Raw genomic sequence first — 19,554 nt, forward strand, 5'->3', positions numbered from 1 at the left:
GGTATCGTTTTCAAAACCTTGCACTTTGAACCCCATTTTCAAAAGCGTACGTTTTCAGGCCCCCAAAAGCCGCTGTCATGTAAATCAACCACCGTTCATTTACAGGACAATGGCATTTTGGGGACCTGAAAATGCAAACTTTTGAAAATGGGTTTCAAAGTAGCCTACACATTTTTTAAAACAAAAACGCAAATCTGTGAAAGCAATGACGTTATGCACATGCCTATTACATGTTCAGTTTCATCGCCATCAAATGGTCTTGCAGCAGAATACAGCGTTTTAGTTGTTTTTGCTGATCTGTGTGAATGGGGATGGTTTTGACAACGGTGTCGTCAGGTTTAAAGAATTTGCATTACAGAACATAATGTGCATAGGCATATTTTTAACAGTAGACAATTTTTTTTAAAAAACATTTTTTAACAGCAACACAAACGGCTTCCTATTTGATTGCTTTGCTCAGGGTAAGATGCTTGGCTTGTATGCCATCTTGTGGGCGTATTACCACCATTCATTATGAGCAATATAATATATGTGCCTAATATATTCTAATTTATATCTAATTTATCTTTAAATAAGACAAATTAAGTTTAACACCAGCACCACCGACAACTCAATATGTTAAAAATTTAGGAAATCTTTATTAGAACTGATATACATTTAAAGCCAATAGGAAAACAATCATTCATGTTTGATTAACATTTGTGCAAAGAGCAATACATTAAATTATAGCACAGAAAGCAATCCTTCAAACACTTCCTTAAAAAAAGAAGTTCCTTTTCAAAGTAACAGATCAAGTCAGATGTGAAGTTTAAAAGTTGATAGTTCATAACACTTTAAATAAGGCATCTTTATAAGCTTATCATTTGTAGTAACATTAGTCTGCAACAACTGTCACTGTTATTATCGAGAGAAAAATGGCACATGCAGTTGTGTGTTACTGTGATTTGCCGATGACAAACCATTGTGCTATCATGTTTCGAATACCTGGAGCAAGTGCACTTAAAATACCACAATGTCACGTTTTATGTGTTTCAGTGATAATTACTGTCAACATAAAACAGCATAACAGTATTCCAATGCATTTCTAAATAATAGCATCATTAAAAATATAAATCTATAAAAAAAGGCACTCTTAAGTCAACCCACATACCAATAATCAAACGGAACAAATTGAAAATAAATAAATCACCAATGGCAAGAACATGGAAAAACACCGCCTCTCATCCCTTCATACAACCCTTGAGGGGAACACTGACCCCTAGTGCTCCTAAAAATATACATCATCATCATAAACGTCATTTCAAACTGTGCAAAAGAAAAGGACCCGTCAAAGCCAGACATCATTTGTCATCAAATTGAGCTTTTTGTGGGCATCTTAAGTACCTCAGCTATAGGATATAAAATTGGCTGGGAAGATCCCAACCTGCCCTCTTAGTTCCCCCTCCCACCAGTCGTACTGGGAATCAGTTTTGGTGATAACAGTGATGCGATCTCCTGCAGTAAAGCTCAGATCCCCGGGCTGCTGGCCGGCGAACGGATGCACAGCTGTGACCACCAGAGTGCCGCCTGATGCTTGATCTAGAACACAGTCAGAGGAAAGGTCATCCATTGGTTGAAAACACATTGGAGTTATTTCAGGATTATAAAAATTCTCATTTTAAATTACAAATCAGTATAAAAGGTAATTTATTAAAGCACAATAGTATACAGAATGATTCTCAAACTGCAATTCCTCATTATTAAAGACAAAACATTTAGTAAAACATATTCATGAACAAATACATACATATATAAAAAATACAAAATTAAAAAGCGTTTTTAAATTGTAATTCTATTACAAATCTAATATACGATTCCCAAATGTTAATTCCTCATTATTAAAAACAATAAAATATTTAGTAAAATATGTTCATGAACTGATTAAAATGAAACAAGAATAAAACACAATAAAAAAAAGTTCTACTTTGGTATCAACATGAATGTGTTCTCACATTTGTATTATATGTAAACTGTATATATTTCTTTTTGTCATTTGTAACTCTTGGAATTGGAATTCTTTTGAATTTATTTTAAATTGATCCTGAATGGTCCTTCGCTTTGGAACAATACGCTTAATTGAATTAAACTGTACGATGCACTTGATGTGCTTTTCCTTAAATGCAAATGTATTAATGTTGCACAAGCTTAGAGTGACATTATATTTTAACATAATCATGAGCATATAATACAATATGTATGATATTAAAAACGTGCCTATGCTTATAAAATTGTAATAGCAATTGGTCAACACTAGAGAGCAGTATGTGTTCTCTTAAAACATTTTAGCCCACTCTGGCTCAGTTCATTGGCCCTCTTTTTCTCACACACTTTTAAACACCACAAACTTTTTAACCAGATTGCAAAATTTTTTTTTTTACCAAATTGCAGAACACTTTAGCCTACTCTTGATGTGTAAGAAAGATGACCAGTGACATTTTAATCAGTGTCCTAGAAATCATAACAGAATCTTAAAGTTGGCATGAAATTAAAAATTCACCCTATTTAATAAATGCATGTTATTGTGAACAATTCATCCGTGCGCGTTTATTTATTTATTTACCTTGTCATTTGTAATCAAAATGTCATAACTCCATCTTCCATTGAAACGAAGGACTTCTCTCTGGTGATATATGCCAACCCTCTCTAATGCCCATAGTAAACCACGGCTCTTTCTTACAAATCGGCTGCAAGCTCGCATTCAGATCTGCCTCCATCCAATCAGCAACCCAAGGACAGAACCAAGTCCTCCCACTATTCTTTTCTTTTCAATAATCCGTTTCACTCGGATGTATATGGAAGCTTGTTTCCATCAAAGAATAAAAAAAATAAAAAAAGGTAATTGCGACTTTTTTCAGAATTGCAAGATATAAAGTCAGAATTGTGAGATATAAACTCGCACTTCTGAGAAAAAAGTCAGCCCCCCCCCATAATTGGACTTTATAACTTGCAATCTCACAATTCTGAAAAAAAGAGGTCAAAATTGCGTGTTATAAAGTCAGAATTGCAAGATATAAACTTGCAATTGCAAGGAAAAAAGTCAGAATTGAGAGTTTATATCTCACCATTCTGACTTTAAAATCTTGCGATTTTGTCTTCTTTGCAAGATATAAAGTCAGAATTGCGTGTTATAAAGTCAGAATTGCATGATATAAAGTCAGAATTGTGTGATATAAAGTCAGAATTGCATGTTATAAAGTATCACTATTTACATCTCACCATTCTGACTTTTTATCTTGCAAAGACAAAATTGAGAGATTTTAAACTCAGAATTGCGTGATATAAAGTCAGAATTGCGAGTTTATTCCTCACAATTCTGAGGGGGAAAAACGAGACGCTAGAAAACGAGATGCGAGAAAAGTCGCAATTATCTTTTAAAAAATGTTATTCTGTGGCGGAAACAAGCTTCCATAGATGTACGTCAAAATACTAAAGAAAACAACCATGTACAAAAAAGTGATATTGCCATCTACAGGGCATTGAATGTACTATATCTCGTGCGTTTTGCCCTTACCCACCCAAACTGGTCAACAACAATCTCAGAAAAAATGTGCAAAAACTGTACCTTTAGGGTTCAACAGCTTGTCACTGCAGTACACTTAAAAGAACATCTTTGTACCTTTGTTTACCCCTAAAGGGTGTATTAAGGTACATATTGCTACTCTAAGGTACTAAAATGCATCTTTTAAGGGTGATAAAGGTACAAAGATGTCCTTTTAAGGGTACTGCCCCAGAGACAAGCTGTAGTACCCCCTTTTTTCTGAGAGTGAAGGCTACTTTACATGAATGCGAGTACATTAGCAGGTAGTTGTGAATCACAGGTGTTTCATATGAGATGAGGACAAGGCTGCAGCCAGTGATGAGGCCGAAACCAGTCCAGAGAAATTCATTTTACTTATTATTTTATTTATCCGCTATAATGTCCTTTTTGAGCACTTGAGCTTAACTGAGACTTGAGTGTAGACGTTTAAGAGGCTGTTGTGTCGACCATTATTTTATTTATTTTTTTTGCAATTTTGAGGTGTTCAGTTTTATTTTGATTTTAGAAAATAAACACACGATTGCTCCCCTAACAAATGAACTGTTGAATGAAATGTTTGTTTTTTGTTTCACTGGCATGTCTCTTAGGTGTTGAGGAGTAGTGCATCTTTGAGCCTATGTTCAGTACGAGTAAAATATTCAAGCACGGTTTAAATCAGATACTTTAAGACTTTTACTCAAGTCGTATTGGAATTGGTGACTTGGAGTAATTTTCACTGTAAGGTATCTCTAATTTTGTGTGTTTTTAGGTACCTCTTTATTGTTTAACATTTTTGAATTTGCTAAAAACTTCCTGTCTTATTTCAATGTTTAACTTCCAGATTTCCAATGTGGTTTTAAACTCTTTTTCATTTATGTCAATATAAGCAGACTGGCATCCAACATGCATCAAGTGCCACAGAAGGAACTGGAGTACGAGCCCAGAGAATGGGTGGAAATGGTTGGCGAGGGGTTTTCGGGGTGAAGACATAAGAGAGGAGCAGGGAATCAGACAGAGGCGGAATGCGGTTTCACACTGTTGGCACCTGCTCTGAAATCTCCTGACTCCATATAAACCTCAGGCGTTGCCAAAAGCTTCAGTCGAGCCGTTTTTCACTCTAAATGCTTTTGACTTGTATCCTAAAATAACTGCATCCATTCAACATAATGTTCATTCCTGCTACCACAAGTGCAAGACATGACAAGCCGGGCGCAAGACAGCAATACAATCCAGAGAGTTTCTTCAGATTTGGAAGGGCTGTGTATTTTGGCAGAGTGGTGATATTTGAGCTATGCGGTTTTCTACTTGCACACGCAATATCTGAAAAAGTGACAGCTCATGACAGGGAGGAGGGCCTGCTATTTCTCCCCTCCGCTGCTAAACCTCAGACTGGAGCGTGGACTAAGCCCTATCAGGTATAAGGTGACCAAATCCAATTGATGTAACCATAGATAAATCGCTGGCACCTGGTTGTAGTGGAATGCAAAAGAGCCAATTAACAATTGACATCCTGGATTCACTTCTCATTCCAAAGGAAAAGGGAACGTGCGATTTATCAGTGAAACCTGTGCAACAGCTGCTCAACGTGTCATTACACTCAACAAATCAAAACCTCATAAAACAGTTTCCCTTTATAGACAAAGGAGTCTTTAGAAATCAGGGTGGCTCTCTAACCACCTTTTCCTAAGGCCAGGGATCCATCTAAATGACTATTATTTACAGCTTTAATGATCTTGAGGGTAAGGAGTGTTAATGAAACAGTGAGGAGTGAGAGTTTTCCAGTTCTCATTTTTCACAAATGATATCATGATAAAATAACAAGCAATGTGAACACACACCCAGGGACTTTTTTTTCTGCTTGTAACAATACAGATAAGAATCTCTTTGACTCATCTTCGAAAGACTGTAGTAAGTTTTATCATATCATGATGAAGTCTTTCTAGTAACACATCTGCAACTTCTATGAAAGTGGAGAGGACGCATATCAAATCAAAAGTCATTCCCTCTGAATCATTTCATTAAAAGTGCCCCCCCCCCCCCCCCCAAATGTCTTTCCAAACCTTCCAAAAACTCATTTACGGGAAGTAGCGTGGGAGTATCAATATGAGGGAGACTCCTGGAAGAGGTGGGATGTCTGAAACATGTAGGGTACAACAGGGCTAAAGGCACACCTTAAGAAAAACATGCTTTTCACTACTCCCAAAGTGAATCATGGCAGAAAAATATATATGTTTGTATTTGAACATTGATGGAGCAACAGATTTTATGAAAGTAAATCATAAGTGTTAATTTTGTTTCAAAATCTTTTAAATGTTTGAGGCGGTGAGGGGGGCCTTTTACCCCACACACGGGACACAGTATACAAATACTTACTTTTATAGCTAAAATAATGTTTTTAATAAGTTAATACTTGTTCAAAACAATCACTTTAGCAAAGTTTGTACTATTTTCTGTTTATTTTGATAAATAAAAATGTAATTAACATATGTTAATATAAAATATATTTTAAAAATACAGAAACAAAATTATTTTAAAAAGTAAAGATTCTGGATGGAAGGATATCCCATAATAATTTATTATAGATTTACAGTAAAATATATTTTATTATATGAGAAGATTAATAATATATTTTTAAATACACTATATTGCCAAAAGTATTTGGACACCCCTCCAAATCATTGAATTCAGGTGTTCCAATCACTTCCATGGCCACAGGTGTATAAAATCAAGAACCTAGGCATGCAGACGCTTCTACAAACATTTGTGAAAGAATGGGTCGCTCTCAGGAGCTCAGTGAATTCAAGCGTGGTACCGTGATAGGTTGCCACCAGTGCAATAAGTCCATTCGTGACATTTCCTCACTACTAAATATTCCACGGTCAACTGTTAGTGGTATTGGTATATAACAAAGTGGAAGCAATTGGGAACAACAACAACTCAGCCATGAAGTGGTAGGCCACGTAAAATCACAGAGCGGGGTCAGCGCATGCTGAGGCGCACAGTGCGCAGAAGTCGCCAACTTTCTGTCAATGGCTTCAGACCTCCAAACTTCGTGTGGCCTTCAGATTAGCTCAAGAACAGAGCATAGAGAGCTCCATGGAATGGGTTTCCATGGCCGAGCAGCTGCATCCAAGCCTTACATCACCAAGTGCAATGCAAAAGCGTCTAATGCAGTTGTGTGAATCACGCCCCACTGGACTCCAGAGCAGTGGAGACGTGTTGTCTGGAGTGATGAATCACGTTTCTCTGTCTGGCAATCCGATGGACGAGTCTGGGTTTGGTGGTTGCCAGGAGAATGGCACTTGCCTGACTGCATTGTGCCAAGTGTAAAGTTTGGTGGAGGGGGGGTTATGGTGTGGGGTTGTTTTTCAGGGTTTGGGCTTGGCCCCTTAGTTCCAGTGAAAGGAACTCTTAATGCTTCAGCATACCAAGACATTTTGGACAATTTCATGCTCCAACTTTGTGGGAACAGATTGGTGTGGAGGAACTTGACTGGCCTGCACAGAGTCCTTACCTCAACCCGATAAAACACCTTGGGATGAATTAGGCCGGAGACTGCGAGCCAGGCCTTCTTGTCCAACATCAGTGCCTGACTTCACAAATGTGCTTCTAGAAGAATGGTCAAAAATTTCCCATAAACAGGGTGGGCCAACTCAGATTAAGAATGGGATGTCATTAAAATTCATATGCATGTAAAGGTAGACATACCAAAACGTTTGGCAATAAAGTGTATGATTGTTTCATTATAAATATGGTTATTATCTCTAATGTGGACACCCAACTTTATACATGGTATTTGCCATCTGAATCTAACCATGTCATGTCAACAAATGAAAAAGTCAGCCAGTTATTTATCATGTTTATCATTGTGCCTTTTGCCCCAACAGCAAATGCGCCTTTTACCCCAAATACCATACTTTTACACATTCGTCCATTATTGAAAAACTGTTGCTTTAATTACCTTGAACAAAACTGAAAATCCTTTAGAAGACCTTCGTCTCAAAATATTAACATTGATTTTATCCATTTTCATTTGCTACTTAAATCTACAACATTTTAAAAAAACTAATTAAATTAAATTAGCGCAGAATCAACTTGGTGCTCCTGCCCATGCATTGTGTCAAAGATCAGACAATTTTCAATTTTGGAAAGTGCTACGGCAAGTTTTGTACAAATAGAGACATAGTCGTGAATACAAAACTTCGATTTTGTATTAATGTAAGTCAGAATTTGTGCGTGCAACGAGTAAGATGTGCATTTGTGTCTGTTTTGGCAGAATACTGCCATCTAGTGGCAGCAGGTTTTCTTAGACAGCTGTGTGTGTGGATCGTGCAAGGCCAAACTGGCGAAATGAAAGTCTCAAAATCCAAATGAATCAAATAGGATCGACTCACAAAGTCAATGAATTGAGTCAATGAATGTCACTGGATCCAAAAATGCACATCTTACTCATTGCACGCACAAATTATGACTTACATTAATACAAAATCGAAGTCTATATCTCTATTTGTACAAATCGCTGCACATTCATGTAATTCTGTATTTTGCACACACAAGTTAAAAGGCATTTGTTTGTGGATAGTAAAACATGTCTGCAACATTTATCAAGTTCATGGATAATTGTGTGCGCATTTATTAATAATTTTGAGTCTATTGTCATCCCATACCTTTTCCCCTGCTGTGCCTTTAGCCCCGATGTACTCTGTACAATTTTTTTTCTGTGGAACACAGTCTATACAATGAAAGTCAATGGGGTCCAAAATAACAATGCACCCCAATGACTTTTGGGGTCAACAATCACTATTTGAATTTCTGTACTGTTTTGCTGTGACATTTTTTTTTTAAATAAATGGGAGACATCTGTTGTCCTGATTTTGATGAAGTCATCCAATGCCGTGCTTTGACATACAACATGCGTACCTGTCTACTTATCCTGAATTATGCAATGACAACTGGCTGTTGAAAGATATGTCAAGTAGTTGGCTAACAGTATCTATTCCCTGTACGATTCATCTGGCTCTCTTACACATGATCCTCCTCTGGCCAAAGTATTGCTGTTGGCTGATGGTTTGGTGTCTTATGCAGTTGACAATTGCAACCCGACTCATCATTTAGGTTGCCAGAATAGAATATTAACATGTAATTTGACAAAATCCGGTAATTAAACATCAGAGCAGGGAATTGGACTCCTATTCCCACCTGAAGGAGATGTGAACAATGAAACCTTGTCTACAGCAGTCTCTAACTGTCTGGATCATGCCGAGTCATGTGCACATTTCAATCAATTATCTTCATTTACACATCTGAATCAACAGAGTTAAAAATAACCAAACAAATGCACCATAATAGCACCTAACTTAATTAAAGCATAAACACAGGAAATGAGGGATATCAGCTAATCATTCTCAGGCTGATGTATGCGTGAGAGAAGTGGAGATAATACTCAAATACACATATTCATTTAGCTCTTTCAATCTAATTTTAGCCATTTTTTAATGAGTCTACTTGTGTGCACGTCAACAAGGAATTATTGTCTGAATTAATGTGCAAGTGAATAAAGTATCACTCATTTATGTAATTAGAAGGAATGCAAATGTACAGCCAACTTTTTTAGTGCAAAGGCGATATGTTTGACTGTTGGCATCCATGCATTCAAGAACAACTTTACCTGGAACAACAAACCCCACGTCATTTATCCAAGACCACAGAATGTGTCTTTAGTTTATATTAGACTTAACATGCTTGATCGCTCTCTCTCATAACGTCATTCGCTCACATTGAATGAACTGCAGTTGCGCAAGTTAAGGACACCAGGAGCAAACACAACCTCTAAACATGCACTTCTAAGAGAAGTTTAGATTATATTTGACAAAGTAACAAACACATACAGGTACACAAGCAGTTTTCTCTCCAACTTGCTGGACAACTCGATGGACAGAAATAATAGTATACTTTATTTCTAGCCTTCAAGGAATATGAATGCTCTAAAATCAGCTCAACAATATCAAACATGTTTGATATCCTCTGACTGGATGAAATCAAAGTCTGAAGCTTAAAAAAACATCTGTGCTAATCCTACTCATCCTACTCCCACTGGCCAAAATCTGCCGACTCTTACTGTCGGAAACTAGTGTCCGACTTTATATATGTTTGTTTAAGATGGTTTTATTTTGCCTGATCAACTGAAAAGTGCCCTAAACCCCACTAAAACCAGCCAACAGACCATGCTGACAAGGCTGGAAGACGAACGAAGACCACAAAACCAACCTAGGCTGGTTTAAGATGCTTTTTCAGAGGAGTTATGAGCAAGTTACTTTAATGAATAGCTTAAAAAGACAAGTTACTGGTGCGTTGCATCTAGCTGTTTTCTTAAGACTGCAAAATTTGCTTCCTTTCAGTTGTCCTTTATGAGCAGAACACACTATAATCTCCCTTGAGTGTTGAGTGCTGTTGTTGGCAGTCCTGGACTTAAACTCACTGTGTAATGTTATTCTTATAATATTTTCATGATCAATCATTGCTGTCATTTATACTTGCGTACTAAAGATTAGCACCAGAACTCATCTGCTGTTTAGTTGGGAATAAAAAAACTGTACTGTTAAAGTAGCCTTAAGGACTTGTGGTGATCTAAGACAATGTCTCCTCCAAGTTTGTCCTATTTAAAGGACAGGGAGGATGCCAAATGTTTTGATGTTTGGGTCTGTATGTGACAAAACACACCAGTCCTGAATCCATTCACAAACACACACATCATCTATTAGCTAGTGGCCTTTAAAATCTCTCCCCTTATGGATGAAAATGTCATCTCACTGTGGGAAAGAATGCGTTTGCTGCGTAGTTGACTTGTGACATGGCAAAGAGCACGAGGCCCTTCCTGAATAAAGGAAGATGGGAAAACGGCCAGTCTACAGTTCACGGCTTCTTTCGAAATCTTCCCAGCCAGTCGGAGTGGCTTTCCTCGAAACGGGGCAGGCGAAGCCCCTCCGTAGCGTGTTTTTGATCTAATCCCTATAATTCAACTTTAAACATGGGCCTTTAGGAACCTAATGAAAATAAATGAGAATGTTGAGAGCTGAATTTACGACGAGTGGAGTTGAATTGACGACAACACAAATCATCATCCACAGGCTGAGCTGATTAATGAAAGGATCTCACACAGCACTGGGTGTTTCTACTCGTGCATTTCTGCCATTTAATTAGCCGTTGCTAATGTAGCGGTTTTAATCCACTTTATAATTTATCAGTGTCAAATGAAATGCGTGACCACATTGTCATCTTTATTCTCAAAGGTATTTCTTGTTGTTTTAAAAAGTGTCTGATTAACCACATCATATACAGAAGGAATAATCCCTTTTGTTCGGATATTCTGCTTGATAATATGCTTGAACGCGCAGGTGGCCTACAAAACACACAGTAAAATCCTCTTCTGTCAGTTTATTACCCTAGTCACAGGTGTGAAGTGTTTTTCTTTTCTTTTTTACAAGAAGCATAATTCCACTTAAGTAAGGACAAATATACTCCTCATGGTTTTATTAGCTGTGTGGGAAGCTTGTGTTAACAGAAATACACAAAACATTTTGTTCTTGACAAAAACTTACATACTGAATATTTTCTTAGGCACTAACATAGTCCTCATCTCATCTCATAAAATAAATAAAATAATAATAATTCACCTGAGCTTTCGGTATCCCAGCTGTCTAACATTTTGTTCTTGACAGACATTTTTGAATGATATTTTCTTAGGCACTAACATAGTCCTCATCTCATAAAATGAAATAAATAAAATAATAATTCACATGAGCTTGCGGTATCCCTGCTGTCTAACATTTTGTTCTTGACAGAAATTTTTGAATGATATTTTCTTAGGCACTAACATAGTCCTCATCTCATAAAATGAAATAATTTTCTACACAGCACTCACCTGAGCTTTCGGTATCCCAGCTGTCTAAGCTTGGATAGAGAACTGGCTTCACAGATGCGGGAGCTGTGAAAATATAATTTTCTATTATAGTTATAAATATACTTTTTAATCAACATAACCATAAAAAAGGTCACTCAGAATCAGAGGCAAGGAGATAGCTCCAATTTTACAACAGCCCCAGAAAAGAATATGTAAAAAGTTTTTTAGACCTGTGCCAGTTCAGTCAGTCACCATATTTCTACTCTGAAAGAAGAAATGCATGCGGATCTGAGGGGTCAGTCGGGGTCTTACCTTGTGTCCTGGGTGTGTAAGAGGAGGCAGCTCTCTGTGTGGGAGGCCTTGGTCTAGATGGTGCTGAACTCGTCTGTGAAAACAGAGACACCCGAAAATACATCAACAGGCTTGTCTTTCACCCAGCGAACTTGATAAACAGAGACTGGCACTGAAGCCATAAAAAAATCAATTAGTCCTTGAAAGGACAACTAAACCACTTTTTTGTGAATTTGAATCAATATGTAAGGTCAGTTTGCACCTTAAATATTAGTTGGATTAAACCTATACAAGCAACTAAATATTCACTGTATTTCTAATAGTGTAATACTATTGTGCCATTCACAGAACTTTTGATTTACCTTCATTCCAACTTATAAAACTAACAAAATTACATTCTTGTTACTACGACAGGGAATCCCTTGGGTTGTTTAGACCTGATTTCATGAGACCACTGTTTTTTCACATAACCCCATTGACCAAAATACACCACCCGAAATATGAAGTGCCAAGTGGAAAGCCATATATTACTGTCAGTGTTTTATAGAAGTCTATAAAATAAGTTTTATAGGAGCCATCAAATGAAGATCACAATCACCTTCTAATGTGTTGAAAGACTGTCAGCAGATTATGTTTCTCAAGCTTTATGTAAAGGTGTAATTTATTATTTTCTTCATTCCAAACTCATTGAACTACTGCTTGCGTCTGAAGAAAGTTTTGTACTTTAATGTTTGCCACTAGAGGTGCACAACTCAAATGAACAAAATTAGTCAAAATTAGTACATTTGACTGAAAAAAAACTTGAGTCAGTGGAAAATAGTGTGACTTTAAAATCCCATAAAGCAAGAGAGATTAAATTAACTTAACCTTTCAAATGAGTGATGTTGTCAGTCAAATTAATGTGATGTTTCAGCATGTAAAGACATATCACACGGGCAATTTAAACAGAGCTAAAGAGTAACTGGATGGCTGAGGAATATTTATTTTGTTGCTAATTTGGTGACAACAATGAGAAGTAAAAAACTATTTAAACAGTGTGCTATTAATTTTTTGCTCCATGAAATCCCTTACTATATTGCTGCACACTATAATTCTTAAAGGATTAGTTCACTTTAAAATAAAAATGACCCCATGATTTACTCACCCTCAAGCCATCCTAGGTGTATATGACTTTCTTCTTTCAGATGAACACAATCAGAGTTATATTAATAAACATCCTAATGTTTCCTAACTTTATAATGGTAGTGAATGGGGCTCAAAAAAGTGCATCCGTCCATTATAAACGTACTCCACACGGCTCCAGGGGGTTAATAAAGGCCTTCTGAAGCGAATCGATGGGTTTGTGTAAGAAAAATATCCATATTTAAAACTTTATAAAGTAAAATATCAGGCTTCCACCAGACCGCGTCCGTATTAAAGTTACGAAGAAAGTGTAACACCTCTTGCAGTTCAAAATGCTTACGCTACATCACGTCAGTTACGCTTTTTCCGTCATTTAAACACTGAAGTTGTATATATTTATTAATATAACTCCGATAGAGTTCATCAGAAAGAAGAGTCTTCAGGGTGAGTAAATCATGGGGTAATTTTCATTTTAAAGTGAACTAATCCTTCAAAGAAACAAACATTTGAATTCAATATGATTTCAACAGTTCCTCTAAATTTGATGAGACATGGGGAATTTGTGACTAAACTCTCCTTTCTCTTTCAGCTGTAAAGTCATTCTTGTGATTCATCTAGTCTGATTGACTAGAGTGATTCAGTTTGTTTGGACACAGTTCATTTAAATGATAAAATGAAATAATAACAAAATTCACAACCAATTCAGTTTCAAATCCCTGTCCTGCATATTTAGTGACAGTGATATATTTAGTTAAATGCTACTCCATCACTAATTTTTTGTTTTTGTTGATTATGTATTTGTTAAAAATGTATCTGTTCAAGTTTGATGCTATCAGCCTGATAGCACTGATTGTTCATTCTAAACTCTCATTGTCTTTATAGAGTCAGAAAAGTACAGCGTTGGAAAAAAAATCACCAGATTTATATTTACATATATATCAGAGACATTTATAGTCACCTGTATGTAGTAGCTTGTAGTCTAGCTAACTACTTTTCAAAAGAGTAGCAGGATTGTACTTAAACTACTGTAAATTATGAGTAGCTTGCAGCTTTAGTTTCAACAACATGGGGCCAACATGGGGCAGTAGTGCACAGAAAGTAACCTTGCTTGAAGCTTGCATGTGTTTGTTCTGCCAGTCGGTGGTGTATTTCTCTGTGTAGTCCTGCAAAATGGTGTACAAATCAAATGCTTCAGGTGGGGGATCCACATCTCCATTGAGAATGGCAGAAGCACGAATGTCTTGGCCATAGAACCTATTCGAAAGTAAAGCACACATAAGATATTGAAACTACACAATGAAAACACAAAGTAGGTCAACATCAGTGCCTGAGGACTTATGCAACATTTTAACTCTTTAACCTATGACATGTGCTTACTTTCGGTTGGTTTCTTTGCGCTCAATGAGGTAAGAACCGACTAGAGACACTCCAGCGTAGAGGCCACGAGATTTGCAGTACGAGTAGACCGCCGCTGTACTGCGAAACGCCACATCCGCCTCCAAATTCCTGCCAAATATGATTAGTCAGAGTTGTATATGTGCAAGGAACAAACCCTACACAGTCAAAGATCAAAGTGGAATTGAATGGGAGGATGAAACTGCACTAAGGGTAATAGTTACTGGGATTTATTGAGAGTACATGCAGACTGAGGCATAAGATAATGTCTTAATAGGTTCTTCTTTTTTATTTTATGTTTTTAAGCGTCCACTACCATTCAATACTTTGGGGTCTAATGTGAGTATATTTTGACATAATGTTGTGTGTATTTATGCTTTCAAGCACAAGAAGACGCGTCCAAGAACTCAATTCAGTATCACGCACTATATGAGAGTCAAATTGAGTTCTTTTTCACGTTTACTTCCGCTTGAAAATGGTTTGAAATCACATTAAAATGCGCACACAGGAATCGATAAGTGGAATTGGAGAATCGGAATTGGAGAATTCCAGATTTGGAATCGATTTTTGATTCTAAGCCCTATTTCTAACATTAGGAGACATTGGAAGGATGTGCAGAGTTGCAGGCGCTACACAGTCAAAAACAGCAGATGCTGTGTGTACATTTGGACAGTCATAAACAGTTGTAAGAAAAAGTATGTGAACTGCTTGCAGAATCTGTGAAAATGTGAATAATTTTAACAAAATAAGTGAGATCATACAAAATGCATGTTATTTTTTATTTAGTACTGTCCTAAATAAGATATTTGACAAAGATGTTTACTTATAGTACACAAGACAAAAAATAGCTGAATTTATTAAAATGACCCTGTTCAAAAGTTTATGAACCATTGATTGCTTTGAGATGGTTGTTCATGAGTCCCTTGTTTGTCCCTTGTTGAGTTAAAATCCTCCTGTTCAAAAGTTTTCACCCCGGCTCTTAAAAAGCTCTCGCGTGTTTCAACCGAACCAGGAAAGACCTCAATTGGATAGACCTACAACCAATCAGAGCATCAGAGCAACAGAGCGACGCATAACGTTAGTTGTCAAATGTCAACAGAACTCAACTGCACTGTGTTGCCAAGTCCGCGGGTTGAAGCGCCCCAATTATGTGATATATCAATTAATAATAATAATAATAATAATTTGTTACATTTATATAGCGCTTTTCTAGGCACTCAAAGCGCTTTACATATAGAAGGGGGGATCTCCTCAACCACCACCAATGTGCAGCATCCACCTGGATGATGCGACGGCAGCCATATTGCGCCAGAACGCCCACCACACACCAGCTGATTGGTGGAGAGGAGACAGAATGATGAAGCCAATCTGTATATGGGGATGATTAGGAGGCCATGATGGAGAGGGGCCAATGGGCAAATTTGGCCAGGATGCCGGGGTTACACCCCTACTCTTTTATCGAAGGACCTCCTGGGATTTTTAATGACCACAGAGAGTCAGGACCTCGGTTTAACGTCTCATCCGAAGGACAGTGCTTGTTACAGTATAGTGTCCCAATCACTATACTGGGGTGTTAGGACCCACACAGACCACAGGGTGAGCACCCCCTGCTGGCCTCACTAACACCTCTACCAGCAGCTACCTGGTTTTCCCAGTTGGTCTCCCATCCAGGTACTAACCAGGCTCAGCCCTGCTTAGCTTCAGTGGGAAACCAGTCTTGGGCTGCAGGGTGATATGGCTGCTGGTTGATCAGGCAGCCCTGGCAAAATAACACATATTTTACCCCCAAACGCCTTTTTTTTTTTCCGGAGAACCCCCCCGGAAAGCTATTAGGCTTGTTTTTGGCTAGTTTTGAGTAGCAATTGGGCGGGTTTTGTTGTAAAAACTTGGCAACCCTGTTTGCACGCACACTGGAATAAGTAACGTTAGAAGAAAAAGATGTGTAAACGATCTTTGCCGGTGTTGTAAAAAAAGAATTTAAGGATACACAGAATACTTACAACACGATCATCATTTCTGAGAGAAATAGTAAAGGTGAATGCATATACGAACAAGTTCTCAGTTTAGGATCAGAACAAATTCAACTCAAGCGCCTTTGATGACGAATTATTACATTACTGTTTATCATCTGTCCATCATCGTATAAAGCCCGCCCTGACAATTTCATTGGTCCGAACAGTTTCTGTTCGGGCATAATTACTCCTCTACGGCTCAAGTCCAGACCGAACTGCCCGAGCTCAAATGTTGTGGGCGGGGCTACGTTCGGCTGGCATCCAGGCTATCAACTGTCCTCAGTGTGAAAAGATCTCAAAACCATACAGTCATTGCTGGAAAGGGTTAAAATATGTAAAAGATGCTGCAAAACTGATTTTTCTGAAGAACATTGGGCAGTTTAACTGCTCAGGACAAACAAGAGACTCATGAACAACCATCACAAAACAAAAACAAGCGTTGATCATCCAGGTAACAACACACAGTATTGAGAATCAGTTGTTCATAAACTTTTGAACAGGGTCATTTGAATAAATTTGGCTCTTTTTTGTCTTGTGTACTATATGTAAATCTCTTTGTAAAATATCTTATTCAGGACAGCACTAAATAAAAATACAAAATAACATGCATTTTGTATGATCACTCTTACTTTGTTAAAATTATTCACATTTTCACAGATTCTACAAGCAGTTCACATACTTTTTCTTTCAACTGTATTAATGTTATATGGTTTTGACATGAAAAATGCTGGAATGGCTTTTAACAAACTAATCTTAGAGATCAGAGATGATTTTCAGTTCTGAATGGTACATACATTTTTATATATATGTACAGTGAGGAAAATAAGTATTTGAACACCCTGCTATTTTACAAGTTCTCCCACTTAGAAATCATGGAGGGGTCTGAAATTGTCATCGTAGGTGCATGTCCACTGTGAGAGACATAATCTAAAAAAAAAAAATCCAGAAATCACAATGTATGATTTTTTAACTATTTATTTGTATGATACAGCTGCAAATAAGTATTTGAACACCTGAGAAAATCAATGTTAATATTTGGTACAGTAGCCTTTGTTTGCAATTACAGAGGTAAAATGTTTCCTGTAGTTTTTCACCAGGTTTGCACTGCAGGAGGGATTTTGGCCCACTCTTCCACACAGATCTTCTCTAGATCAGTCAGGTTTCTGGCCTGTCGCTGAGAAACACGGAGTTTGAGCTCCCTCCAAATATTCTCTATTGGGTTTAGGTCTGGAGACTGGCTAGGCCACGCCAGAACCTTGATATGCTTCCTACAGAGCCACTCCTTGGTTATCCTGGCTGTGTGCTTCGGGTCATTGTCATGTTGGAAGACCCAGCCTCGGCCCATCTTCAATGCTCTAACTGAGGGAAGGAGGTTGTTCCCCAAAATCTGGCAATACATGGCCCCGGTCATCCTCTCCTTAACACAGTGCAGTCGCCCTGTCCCATGTGCAGAAAAACACCCCCAAAGCATGATGCTACCACCCCCATGCTTCACAGTAGGGATGGTGTTCTTGGGATGGTACTCATCATTCTTCTTCCTCCAAACACGTTTAGTGGAATTATGACCAAAAAGTTCTATTTTGGTCTCATCTGACCACATGACTTTCTCCCATGACTCCTCTGGATCATCCAAATGGTCATTGGCAAACTTAAGACGGGCCTGGACATGTGCTGGTTTAAGCAGGGAAACCTTCCGTGCCATGCATGATTTCAAACCATGACGTCTTAGTGTATTACCAACAGTAACCTTGGAAACGGTGGTCCCAGCTCTTTTCAGGTCATTGACCAGCTCCTCCCGTGTAGTTCTGGGCTGATTTCTCACCTTTCTTAGGATCATTGAGACCCCACGAGGTGAGATCTTGCATGGAGCCCCAGTCCGAGGGAGATTGACAGTCATGTTTAGCTTCTTCCATTTTCTAATGATTGCTCCAACAGTGGACCTTTTTTCACCAAGCTGCTTGGCAATTTCCCCGTAGCCCTTTCCAGCCTTGTGGAGGTGTACAATTTTGTCTCTAGTGTCTTTGGACAGCTCTTTGGTCTTGGCCATGTTAGTAGTTGGATTCTTCCTGATTGTATGGGGTGGACAGGTGTCTTTATGCAGCTAACAACCTCAAACGGGTGCATCTAATTTAGGATAATAAATGGAGTGGAGGTGTACATTTTAAAGGCAGACTAACAGGTCTTTGAGGGTCAGAATTGTAGCTGATAGACAGGAATCAAATACTTATTTGCAGCTGTATCATACAAATAAATAGCTAAAAAATCATACATTGAGATTTCTGGATTTTTTTTTTAGATTATGTCTCTCACAGTGGACATGCACCTACGATGACAATTTCAGACCCCTCCATGATTTCTAAGTGGCAGAACTTGCAAAATAGCAGGGTGTTCAAATACTTATTTTCCTCACACATACATTATTATATATATATATATATATATATATATATATATATATATATATATATATATATATATATATATATATATATATATATATATATATATATATAAAAACTTATTTCTTATATGACTCCATTGTACATATTTATTAAGTATCTATGTTTTACTGTCCACCAACTAAAGAACTGTGTTCTTAAAAGAGACCTTGATTTTGATGCAAACCTTGATTTTATTAAAAGAATGAGATGTGACATTTATATAAAATATATCTTAGTAGGTGGTAAGAAGGTTCTATTCCAAAAATAACTCATTTCAAAAGAGCACATACACCCTGCAGTCACTGCTGCCAAACCAAATCCAAACCTGATCTAATCCAAACCAAAATAATAATAAAAAAAAAAAAATCAAACCATCCAGATTAAGTACAATCTTAAATTCTGGTTTTCAAAGCTACAGTAGTGCAGCAGACAACCATTCGGTACAATATCGCTTGCAGCTCTATTCTGGCGAGATCCATAAACAACAATTAAAGCAGTGAGAACAAAAAGGACTTTCCAAACAAGCACAAACACAGCAGAATCCGTCAATAAAGTTAAATTCACTGATTCACCTTAGAACAATGCAGCTGTCATTTAAACTGGCACTACTGAATGGCTCCTAATGTACAGTATGGACACCCTTCATTATCTGTAATTCTCACAGTATTTTCCGCACAGGCTCATGCTTGTCAAATTATGAATGGCTGTGTTGCAGGTGAAAGCTTAAGCTGGCAGCTCACAACTGTATACATTTTTTGTATAAACATGTCATTAGAGAAAATGGGTGCCTTGTGAAGTGATAAAGATATAGATGGCTTTTATATTCTGTTGATTTTA

General features: G+C 37.5%; 1 protein-coding gene across 2 annotated transcripts in view; it reads right to left on the bottom strand.

The window, feature by feature from the left end:
* Positions 1-615: 615 nt before the first annotated feature.
* Positions 616-19,554, bottom strand: part of sh3yl1 (SH3 and SYLF domain containing 1) — a 36,875-nt gene continuing 17,936 nt past the window's right edge. For both annotated transcript variants that reach the window (XM_079833131.1, XM_079833132.1), the window contains 5 exons: positions 14,247-14,375; positions 13,973-14,123; positions 11,769-11,841; positions 11,478-11,540; positions 616-1,578 (listed from right to left, as the gene is read on the bottom strand). In XM_079833131.1, coding sequence (XP_079689257.1) covers positions 1,385-1,578; positions 11,478-11,540; positions 11,769-11,841; positions 13,973-14,123; positions 14,247-14,375 — 610 coding nt within the window. In that variant the 3' untranslated portion in view covers positions 616-1,384. The remainder of the gene's footprint in view (positions 1,579-11,477; positions 11,541-11,768; positions 11,842-13,972; positions 14,124-14,246; positions 14,376-19,554) is intronic.

This window comes from Gobio gobio, assembly GCF_949357685.1.
Source record: "Gobio gobio genome assembly, chromosome: 13".
NCBI lineage: Eukaryota > Metazoa > Chordata > Actinopteri > Cypriniformes > Gobionidae > Gobio > Gobio gobio.